This window comes from Urocitellus parryii, chromosome 7, assembly GCF_045843805.1.
Source record: "Urocitellus parryii isolate mUroPar1 chromosome 7, mUroPar1.hap1, whole genome shotgun sequence".
Classification (NCBI taxonomy): Eukaryota; Metazoa; Chordata; class Mammalia; order Rodentia; family Sciuridae; genus Urocitellus; species Urocitellus parryii.
The window spans coordinates 28691485-28703785 of record NC_135537.1 but is presented as its reverse complement, the minus strand read 5'-3'; the positions used below and the strand labels follow the sequence as shown (position 1 = coordinate 28703785).

The window sequence follows — 12301 nt, the reverse complement described above, 5'->3', positions numbered from 1 at the left end:
GTATAGGAGTTGTAGTGGGTCATGGTACACATGTAGGTTACTCATCTACTCTTAGAACTCCTTGGTAAGCTCTTGCACATAATGAGGTCCAAAGTTTACCACACTAACCACAAGATGTCCAAAAAAATTGTTGATTTATTTTCTATATGTCACCTAAATTTTCTCACACACAACTCCTCCCAATCCATCTCTTTAAAGCAGTTTTATCTTGTTAGATTTATTCAAGTAGGTGTTAGTTTGAGAACATGCAACATGGGGATAGCAAAGAAGAACAGGCTAATGATGTGTTTTCCAATATCAACTGGCACTAAATTTCAAGTCTTAAGAATAGCCTTACAAGTGGTATGGAGCGAATCACAGCAAAATATTGGAAAATGGAAACAAAAGATGTGAATACAGTTGTACTCTTGGCTCTCCATAGCCTTCACATAGTATTAGGATACCCAGAAGTCCCCAGATGTCTTAGAAAGAAATTACTTAAATACTAAGAAGACTTCTGGGCAGGCAGGGTCCTGGGTTCAGGAATAAGAGGTCTTAAAGTTAAGGTCTTTGGTTTCTAGATGGCAGTCAATAGAAATGAATGCCTCCACATGTCAAACTGTCAGAGGGAACCTGTTCAGAGTACAAACTAGGTCAGAGCTGCCACTCTGCAGTTAGACCAAGTAGTAGTAAGTAGTACATGGATACAAAGTGCCTTGGTATTGCTGTAATTAGATCACACAGGACCTCATGGTTGGGAGGCTTTCTGGAGAAAGCTCTCCTGGAAGGAGTCAGGGATGAGAGAGGAATCTGGAAAGATTGAACATTTGCCCAAAGGGGTATGAGTCATCCAACAGAGACTTTTTTTTGTTTTGTTTTTTTTTTGAGAGAGAGAGAGAGAGAGAATTTTTTAATATTTATTTTTTAGTTTTTGGTGGACACCACATCTTTATTTTATTTTTATGTGGTGCTGAGGATCTAACCCAGCGCCCCACACATGCCAGGTGAACACGCTACCGCTTGAACCACATCCCAGCCCCCAACAGAGACTTTTTAAACTGACAGGGACTAAAATTCCCTGACTGTGGATTTCAAAGTGTCTTGTTAGACCCAATGGCCCAGAAAGTCATCAGCTCCTTTTCCTGAATACACCAAGCTTTATGGTTTAGCCGTAATGGAAGAAACTCAGTGTTTGACTCCTCAAGGAATGACTCTGGATATGGAAGATGCAGGTTACCTAGAAACAAGTATTTAGCAAGGCCTACAGTACGTCAAACCATTATTCTGACTATAGGCTGTTTTTAGAAAGATCACTCTAACTACAGTGTATGGAGTGGAGCAGAAAGGGACAAGAATGAATATGAGATCCACTGATGATAGCTTTAACTAGGATTTTGACAGTGGAGACAGAAATTAATAATTGCTTAGCTATTATGTGGCAGAGAGGTGCAGTAGAAGGGATCAAGCAAAAGCACCAGGCTATGACAAAGAATATGAGTCATGAAGGTGCCACCTCATAAGGTAAGGAGGACTGTGGCTAGAGTAAGCTTAAGAGGAAATACCAGCCCTGCCATGCTAGAAAAAGAGAACAGAAACTATATGTAGTGTTGAAATAAACCTTACAAATTGTCAAATGTTCTAGGCAAGTAACAATTTGTTGGCAACTTAATGATAACTTTAGCAACTTACTAATAAACAGATTTGCTAACTATTCTTCCATTCCAAAAGTAACATGCTATTTTTTAAAAAAGATATTATTATAGAAAAGCACAATAGTGTTTTGCTTCTAAACAGAAACTGACATGGGAAAGTATTGAGATATTATCTCACTGTATTTTCATTTTTTCTTGTATTTGTTTTTTCTACCTTTGTATTTTCCTTGATTCCAGATTGAAATATATTCTACTGAGTTTTTAAGTTGCTGTAACTCACGAATGGTCATGTTTTTTCCAGGTATAGCTAGAAAGTTTTAGGATGCTATAATGTGAGGAGCAAGGCATACAAAACTAAAGTGAAAAACTCGTAAGTGTCTTTATAGTCCTACATTCTTTTGATCAAAATGTCATAATACTGTTTCCTTATAGGTCAGATGCAATTATACGAACTCCAGGAAATTGCTAGTTCTCTTGGAAAAGCCACAATTTTAGGAAAAACCAGTAGTATCTTGGGCTTTAATATTTCTTCTATGTCTATTACCAATCCTATCCCCAGCCCAAAAGATCCTGGCTGGATTAAGGTAAGACCATGCAATTAGAAAAAAAATGCATTTTAAGAATTTAGAGTATTATTGCTTATCTTATTTTAACTCTCCTTTTCTAATTGAATACAGTAACTTAGAGGATTTGTCTTTGTAGTTCACTGTTGACTATTTTTTATGGGATCACTAAGGTGGTAACAATGTCATTCAAAAAAAATAAACTAGATTGAAAAAAGAAATATATCTTCTAAACTCTGTATTGGTTCCACATGTGCTTTCCTTCAAATATTGTAATAATATTCAAATATTTGTGACAGTATTTCCTATATCTGATCTAAAGGAAACATTGTAATAATACAAGTTTTACATATTAGACATATTTTTAAATCAACAATGACTGTATTGTACTTAGCTTGGCTGGGATTGCTGAGGAATGCAGATTATTACTACAAAATGAGTGCCTTACTCCTGTCCATGCCAGGTGACTGCCAAACCAGTTGAAAGGTCTGCGTTTCCTGTTCACCATGTGGCTTTTGTGTCCTCACTCTTGGTGATAGCCCAGCCAGTGGCAGCACAGCCAGGGCAGCCGTTCTCTCAGCAACCTTCAGTAAAGGCAGTGGATTCTGATGTAAGTCACCACTGGACATTGTCCCTAAGTGAAGAGGTTGAGCTATAAATGCAGGAGACTGAATCAATTTAGCTAACACCGGAATGCTGGTGACCTGAGGACCACATTGCCCCTTAGAAGTTGGACTCTTATTGTGCATAACCTTGTTTAGTGTTTTTAAAACATTTAATTTAAATAAAGTTGAGCTTCTGCTCATCTATGAGCTTCTTATGTGAGATAAGGAGCTTCTGCAAATTGTAAATTTATAATTAGGCATTCTGAAAAGTGAAGATTAGCATGTTTTTTGTTTTTAAGCATGGGAAAGAGACATTGTTACAATTCCCTGTTGTTCTTTTTCCTTTAGGGTAATTGTGTCTCAGTTGGGATTACTTCACTTACTTTAAAGGCTATGCTAAAGGACTCCAGTAATAACCTAATCAGTGGCCTTAGTGGTAATACAACAATTCCATTTAGCAGCTGTTGGGCCAACTACACAGACCTTACTCCTCTTAGAACAGGTGAGTGAACTCTCATAATAGGGCTAATTATAATTGTCTTTTAATAAACAGAACATTCTCTGAGGAGCTGGGATTGTGGCTCAGCAGTGGAGTGCTCGCCTAGCACGTGTGAGGCCCTGGGTTCCGTCCTCAGCACCACATAAAAATAGATGGGTAAAATATTGTGTTCAAGTACAACTAAAAAATAAATATTTAAAAAAAAAGAACATTCTCTGATACTTTGGTCAATAAATTACAGAAAGCAGAATGTTATACTCTGTCTTGTTTCAGAAAATATTTAATCTAGCATATAAAAATATATTTTATATTCAAAACAAATTGAAATAAGCATTTTGAGGATATACATGAAAATATCATGATTCATATAGTCTTTTTATACACTGTTTTCTTCTAAATTTTCTCACTAACTATGTGTTACACTTATAGTAAGAAAAAATAATATACAAATTTTCAAATTCAAGAAAAGAAACAATAGCATAAGTGTAAATTACTTTAATATCCAATGAAGGAGTTCACAGTTGAGCTAGAAAATTGGCTATAGTCTTTCTCAAAGTCAATGCAAAGGAGAAAACATGAGCATTATCATGACTCCCAGTACCTATCAGATCCACAAACAGTTGCTGTGGAGAATTGTAAGAAACAAAGACTCCTCTGACTTCTTGTAAAAGTGTGCCCAGTGAACCTGTACTAGGTGATACTTCAATGTTGATACAGTAAATACAGCCATAACTTCCACAGGGATGCTTATTATTTAGGAATTGATGGCATAACTTCTGCTGGTAGAAACTATTCTGCTGGAGACCAACAATATATCAAAAAAAAAAAGAAAGAAAAACAAAAAAATCAAAAACAGCTTTCTGCTGCTGATGGATAATGGGATATCTACTCGAGACAGATCTCTATTAATCTTTCTAGCCAACCTGGGGCCCATAAAAGAACATTTCTGAAAGTTATATAGTAGCAGTCCCCACTTCTTACCATTGCTCTCTCCTGTCAAACACACACATAAGTCTGAATAAAAATAAGTACAAAGAGTGAAATAGGGGAAAAAATTCAAAACTTCTCTAATTTTTTAAATAAGAACCAAAAGCTAAAATTATTTCAAAGAGTTTTTCCCTTTATTTTCGTTTCTTCATGGTTTGATAATGCCCTACACCAAATATGTTCAGTCTGCCTAGTGGACAGCAATATCCTAACCTAATGTTCAATAAGAATGAAGTGATAATGAGTTCAATGTGGTGCTTTCAGACAAGTTCCTACAATGTTCTAATGATTGCTGGATAAGAACAGAGTCAAATTCTTTTATAAATCAGCATAAATGGTGGTAGCACTGGAACTTTATGGAAAATGAGGCACCTGACAGAAACACTGCCCCAAGAGAAGGTTGCTCATCTTTTCATTAAGGCGGAGCCAGAAAGTGCCAGGTGGCAAAGACCTGGTCTTCAAATTTGCAGTTTCAAGTAGGAATGTTCCAAAGTAACTAGATCACAGGAGTGTTAAAGCAGTAACATAGTTTTTGACATTTTATTGTGGTAATAAAGCAATAATTAAAACACTTTCATTTTATACAGTATTTCTTTTTAATTCAGATCTTCCCTCAGTATATCTGATCTGCTGTGGAGAAAAGACATTGCCGCTTCTTTCTTTGTTTCTCACTCCTCCTTCTTCCCCCCCTCTCTCCCTCCCTTCCTCCTCCTCTTTCTCCTCCTCCTCCTCTTCTTCTCCTCTCTTTCTCTGTCTTTTCTCTGTCTCTCATCAAGTATGGGGTCCCTGGTTATATATAATAAGGGAATGCAAATATAGTCATCTCTTTATTACTTTTATCAGTTAGCCAGTTTATAGATTAGCTACAGTGAAATTACTGTAAAAAATAGTATATGTGAGAAAATTAACAAAACATCTTTCCCTGGGCTCTTTCTAGTACATACCCACTCTATCACTGCATTGCAGGAAATCCCCTTGCAGATCATACTGCATCCTGACAGACCAGCAACCGTGTCTTCTACGTTCAGCTCTGCAGAGCAAAGCAGGGCCACCTTGGTAGAGGAGATACGGGTTGTGGCTTGTAGAAGAGAAAATAGGGATGTGAGACTCAGGTGAGGAAAGGGTGGGAGAAGAAGTAGTGAGATTGAATTTTTGACCAACCTAGATAAAGATAGTATTGCTAACAGACTTCTGAGACATGTTCATCTATCAACCTACATAATGTCTAGTTTTTGTTTCAGTTCCTATTGCTACATATCACACCAATTGAAAACCTAATTGTTTAAAACAATAACCATTCCATTTGCTCACAATTGTTTGGGTCAAGAATTTGGGCCTAGAAGCCTCATCTCTGTTCCATGATTTCAGGGGTTTCAGCAGTCATTTACATTTAGCTGGGGTTGCCTAGAATGGCTTGATTGGGGTTGTAGTTCTCAGGTTGTGATTCTGAATTTGGGCTGGGTTCTTCAGTTTTCCTCCATGTGGTCTCACCAAAAGGTTTGCTTTGCCTTGCTCATGACACTGCAGAACAAGAAAACCAAAATAAATAGCAAAATACACCTTAAATTCTTTACTCACTGAAAAATGTTAAGAAAAAAAATCACCTGCTACAAAAATGGAGAGTTTTTATTTCAGGCTGAAAAAAGGGAAAACTTAAATACAGTAATCTCATGAATTGTCAGTGACAGGGAATTGTACAGAACAGTGTCCATACATCTTCAAAGTGATGGAATGCATTGATACTATTTCTAAAGACACAAATAAGGTTGAGATGTATTTATATTCTCTCCCTGAAAGAGAAAATAAGAATGAAAACAGAAGTGAATTTTTAAAAAGAGATAATAGAAAAAAAACAGAAGAATAAGAACTCACAAGGTTTTAGAAGTATTCTAAGCCCTGCTCTATGGGGTTACTGCTATTAGATAGCAGTATTCTCAGAGAAGAAATTGTATCAGGGAAAAATATATTGGTTATCTTATATCAAAACTGTGGGAAGATTTAACATGTGGATTTAAAAATATCTGGATAAGCTTTTATCCTTAGTACTCTATATATGTTAACAATGTCTCCCCAGGTTTCTTTCTACCTGGGGAAGGAAGGAAGGAAGGAAGGAAGGAAGGAAGGGAGGGAGGGAGGGAGGGAGGGTCTCAATGGTGCAATGCAAAAACAGCCTCTGACTTAAAGCAAATATGGAAGATGGTTAAAAATTGTTCAATCTGAGAGGAGGGCACAGGGGTATTTGTTGTACTATTTTTTCAACACTTCTGTAGCCTGAAATTTTTCAAAATATGGAGTTTAGTATCCATCACTATCTTTCCCAAGTAGAGCTGAGACTTCCCCACTCCCAGATCAGGTATGCAGGGAGGAAACGGAGCTTCAGCACTTTCACCTGTCTGCCTTCTTGTCCTGTGTTTCCAACAGCCTGTCTCCTTTCTCTAGCAAATAACTCTAAAGAAGTAGCTTCTATTACTGCACAAAGAAAATCTACCCAGGTTCCCTGCCCATGGATAATGGGCTGATGGAACTCTTCTCACTCGAGAACTTCTCTATACTTGTTTATACTTGAAACTAGTTCACTTGACTCATTTCCAAAAATTCTTCATTAGGAATAAGACACTGAAAGTAATGAAACCCAAATTGGAACTGTGTGAAAATAATCAAGGAAGTCATTACTATGATTCTTTCTCTTTCTCCTAGGAAAAAATTTTAAGATTGAATTTCTCCTGGATAACGTGGCTCGGGTAGAATCCAGAACTTTTAGCCTGCTGGCACAGCTTGTCCCTGGTGGCAGTGGCAGCAGCACTAGCAGTGGTGGCAGTGGCAGCAGCAGTAGCAGCAGCAGCACAACGTCAGCTATGGCTACATCTGCTCAGCTCTTGACAATAGTCATTAGCTTTCTGGTGGGAAGAATGTTGTTCTTGGAAATATTTATGGCTTCAGTTTTTATTTGAATGTAGCTATAGGTAGGTACAGTTCATTTTTTATGTAAGATATGTCTGCATATATGCAGATACCAGTAAATGTTTCCCAAGTAAAGGTCATGTGCTCAGTACTTCTGCATGGTACCACTGGGACACAGAGAGGATTAAGAGCCTTGGTGGCAGAGACTAGGCAGCCCTACTGGAAATGTTATTCACATTATGAATTGCAACAAAAGAATACAGGAAATGAAAACCGCAGGTAATGTCACCACTCCTTTTCAATAGCAAGGGGCAGACATTCAGCTTGAGATGGTTCAGGCAGAGAACAGATCACCTGATTAACAGCCCAGAGGTAGTCTGGTTTCTGCCACAGCTAAACCCAAGGACTCAGGCAATGCCATCCAGAACCTATGCTCTCTCTTTTGTCTTTATTCTCCTTAGTGGCAGCTTCACTACTAGGCCAACTCCTCTCCCCAGTCCTCATGGCAAAAGTACTCACCAACAGGTTTACTTTCTACCAGTCCAGCAGCCAATGCAGAAAGAACAAACTTCTTTCCAAAAGATCCAGCAAAAATCCCCTAGTTATGCCATTGAACTGGCTTAGGACACATGCTTGGGACACTGAACCTATCATTGCGGCCACAGGATTTAATTAGCTTAGCCTGGATCACATGGGATAAGGTTCTGAGAATGGTGGAATTCAGATGCCAGTACAATATGTAGAAAAGAGTGATAGTGAATATTAGGGAGATTAGCAGGAGGGAAAGGTCCCTAATGGCTACAGTGATTACAGAAGATTGTAAATGTCACTCCATCAGTAACACATGAAAGTTGGTACTGTTGTATAAAATTAAAAGATCTGGAGAGGGAGAAAAAAGGCACTCAAGAATAGGACTATGGTAGAAGTAAAGAAGGAAGTGAGAGTGAAAAAGGACATCTTTAACTACACCTGCTCCACAATGAATTCCTCTTTTTTCCCCCACCAAACATATTTCTTCTCCTGCCACTCTGTCTCAGTTAATGACAATGCCATCTTTTCTGATCCTTCAGTTTGATACTTCTTAGACTTTTCCCTTTCCACAAGCTCCACGTCCCCTCAAGTAGTCTTAGTGCCATCTATATCCAACCAAGTGGCTCATCTCTGATCCTCATTTAAAATCACTGCTAGACTTATGATTTTACTTCTCACTTTACCTATTATAACAGTCTCCTGCATTCTTTGCTTATAATCCCCCACACTTTCATTCTGTCTTCTACATTGGTGTTGGATTTAGGTTCCTAAATAAGCACAAGATCCTGTAACTATAATGGTAAATTAAAAATCATGTAGCTATAATGGTACTCTCGAATCCTCAAAGATTCATCACTACATGCAAAATCAATACCAAAAGCTCCAAAATCAGTTTTGAAGTCTGCCTTCTTTTTCCAAATCATTCCTAGAAAAGATTCTTTTCATTCTGCATGTTCCCTCTGCCTGGGCTATGTCCTGCTTGTCCAGTCTACCTCTCCCAACATCCTCTGGGTTCTGCTCAACCTTTACTTTCACTAGCAAGTTTCCCTTACCCTTTCCCTTTCTACAAAATATTTAGTTACCCTCTCCTTAGGTATCTGTTTTTATCTTTATTATAGCCCTTCCTGTAGTGTACTTGTATTAAACTTTTATGCAAACCTATCTTTGTCACTCAATTATGAGAATTTAGAAGACCACATGCTTTACGTGTTATAAGTACTAAATATATGGTTTAGTTGACTGTAACTCTTAAAAGAACATCAAGTCCTCACCTCTGACTTAGGGGGAAATGTTGGGTAGTATAGGCAAATTGTAAAGAATATTGATTGGCAGATGTTAATCAGTTTGCAGTTGATTTCATAGTGAAAAATTTCCAACAATTAATGAAATAAAACTTCACATAAGAAATATTAACAAGGTTGAGGAAGGACGTGGGGTAGAGTAGGAGGGACACTGAAGTACTTCAAGTAATAAAAGCCAAGGCTAGATTTTAAATTTAAATATAAGGGAGGCAGGATAAGGGCATGCAATAAGGCTGGTTTGGGTCTTAACAAAACAAAATGGAGGTTGAAACCAACCACAGGGGCTCCAGGCTTCTTCTCCAGGAAGAAGGAGAAAATCCTGGCTTCCCTTCTAAGGGCAGAAGCTAATTAGGATCCAGCTGTCAAGGGAAAAGTGTGTTTTGCAGAGACCACATACTGTCTTCTCATAGCTGAAAACAGAAGAGCATGGTGGGGCAGGGAGCAGGGTAGGGTAGGGGTGCAGTCAGAAAGCTGGAGCTGAGGGAAAACAGGCAAATGACCAATAAATTATACTTATGCTCATTTTCTTGTCTCCAGAATTCTAATAAAAGGTCACTTCTTCATTTTATAATAGTAGAACAGATATTGCTTAAATTCATTTTCTTTTTTCTCCTCAAAGCATTGAAATGCAAGGTCTGCTTGGTGACATGTGTTAAGTATTGCTTAATATATACTAGTGCACTTTGTCTTTCTTCATTAAATGCATTGCTTTCCAGTTATCTTCACTAACTTTAATTCTGCTTGATCATGACAATGTTTGTAGTTTACCAAATAAGAAAATTCTATTTTCAAATCATTAGTAAATTATAAGAGTTTCTGAGTCTTTTGTAAATAGTTTGTTTAGTTGCAGTTGGACACAATACCTTTATTTTATTTATTTATTTTTATGCGGTGCTGAGGATTGAACCTAGAGCCTTGCACGTGCTGGGCAAGTGCTCTACCACTGAGCCACAGCCCCAGCCCAACTTTCTGAGTCTTTTCAGGACTTTTTCCAAATAAAATAGTTAACTTCTTTCCTTCTAAATACATAGCCATTTTTAAATTAAGACAAAGTTACTTAAACATCTTTAATGCATTGAAATGATGGGTTATTTCATAACTTTGCATTCTGACTTAACAATACTATTGGTTGAATCATGACATTTTGCTAATAAAATGGCAAAGCTTGACTTAAAAAAAAGTAAGTACCACAATTCTCTCTACATTTCTACAATATATATATATATATATATATATATGCATTATTATTAATTCTAGCATAAAATTGATAAAACTTGAAATGCTACATCTTTATACAATGTGATTTTTTCCATATTTTTTATTGTTACATTATAGTTGTATATAATAGTGAGATTTGTTGTTATATATTCATACATACACATGATATAAAAATAAAATTTGGCCAATATCATTCCCCAGTATTTCTCTTTTCTTTCCTTTTCCCTCTTTCCCTGCCCTGAATTCTTTCCTCTACTTTACTGATATCCGTTGATTTTCATGATTCTCTACTTTTTCCTTTTTATTCTCTAGCTCCCATATACATGAAAAAACATATGACCCTTGATCTTCTGAGTTTGACTTATTTTACTTAACATAATAGTCTCAAATTTCACCCATTTTCCTGCAAGTGACATAATTTCATTTTTATTTATGGCTGAATAAAATTCCATTGTGTATATATACCACATTTCTTTAGTCATTCATTCACTGATGGACCCCTAGACTGGTTTCATAGTTTGGCAATTGTGAATTGTATTGCTACAAACATGGGTATGCATGTATCGCTATAGTGTGATGATTTTAGTTTTTAGGATAAACACTGAGGAGTGGTATAGCTATGTCATACACTGTTTCCATTCCTGGTCTATTGAAGAACCTCCATACTGATGAAATACTAACTTTTGAACGTTACTTTTGCCATTATTTTTACCCCATCAACCTATTTTAAAGTTAAAATTAATCAAACAGTTTAAATCATATTGTATGTTATTACTGCTTTTTAAAATTATTTTGTATTGTTTTCATTTTTTTCAGGAAGCAACTATAGTGGTGTTCCAAAGCACAAGCTGAAAACAAAAATACAAGAATTGCTTGCTCATGAGCTATTTTGGTGCACAACATGAAAAAGCCTATAACATTTTCAAAAACATATGCTAATGTATTTTTATAATATATAAAATGGAATAGCTTTAATTACAAAAATCAGATTTCTCCTAAATATACACTTCTTTTGATTCCTTATATTTGTGTGCTCTTATTTCATTTCAAAAAGCTTTCGGAAATCTCTGATTTGGAAGCAGATATGCCATTTCCAAGTTATTGTACCAACAAATCATAGAATACTTTAAATAGCTGAGAGCTATTTAAGGTTCCTAATGAAGCTCTTTAGATCAAGTTGGAAACATTCTGAGTTTCTCTCTCTTTCTACACACACATGCACACACACACACACATACACACACACTATGCATATATGTAAAAGTTACATATTTTTTATATATGAAATTTTATATGTAGGGGGCATCTGATTTTCTCCATCCATCATGAGGCTCTGATTTCCAACAATCTGTCATTCTGATTTCTGAGCATTTTGGAGAGAGGAGATTATTTTAGAGCTTTCTTAGAGTTATTGCCTTCCAGATCCATGGCAATCCAGGAATTTTAGACTATTTAGATTTCTGAGTTTACCAAACCCTGGCCAGTATTCTAAGAAGACTTTTCTGGGTACCTCTGGACCAAGCTTTTGAAAAAGATCAAGTTCACCCCTTCTCCTACTCAAAGTGTCACTTGCAGGGCTGGAAGTATAGCTCAGAGGCAAAGTGCTTATCTAGCATATGCCAAGGCCCTGGGTTCAATCTCCAGCATTGCAAAAAAATGTGTCACAACTAAGAGTGGGACCTCCCTTAACCCTAGACAACAAGAGAATAGAACAACCTTATTTTCAAGAGGTTAAAAATGGGAATGCAGAAAAGCCACAGATTGACTTAGCTAAGTTAAGCAAAAGCTAAGTAACTCAGAAAATTCTAAGGAGAATCTTAATTTAGCAGAATTCCTAATGAAGGCATTGTAGACGTGTCTAGGGCAGGTACAAATAGTACTCACAAGTTACTTTCTAGCAAGTGATAGTCAACAAGCTTTGGGACAGCTGAGAAAATTCAATAGAGTCCATTTTTTTGTCTTCTGTAAACATCTCCTAGTATATTCACCTCAGGTCACTGTTAGTTTTGCTTAGTTTAAAATATATATATATATATATATATATATATATATATATATATATATA

At 36.6% G+C, this 12301-nt stretch overlaps 1 protein-coding gene across 1 annotated transcript in view; it reads left to right on the top strand.

Annotated features, from left to right (window-relative positions):
* Pkhd1l1 (PKHD1 like 1) overlaps positions 1-11131 on the top strand; it is a 142378-nt gene extending 131247 nt beyond the window's left edge. The window contains exons 74-78 of the mRNA XM_026384545.2: positions 2064-2215; positions 2658-2804; positions 3148-3301; positions 6983-7248; positions 11053-11131. Of these exons, the coding sequence (XP_026240330.2) occupies positions 2064-2215; positions 2658-2804; positions 3148-3301; positions 6983-7236 (707 nt within the window). The 3' untranslated portion in view covers positions 7237-7248; positions 11053-11131. The remainder of the gene's footprint in view (positions 1-2063; positions 2216-2657; positions 2805-3147; positions 3302-6982; positions 7249-11052) is intronic.
* The last annotated feature ends 1170 nt before the right edge of the window (positions 11132-12301 follow it).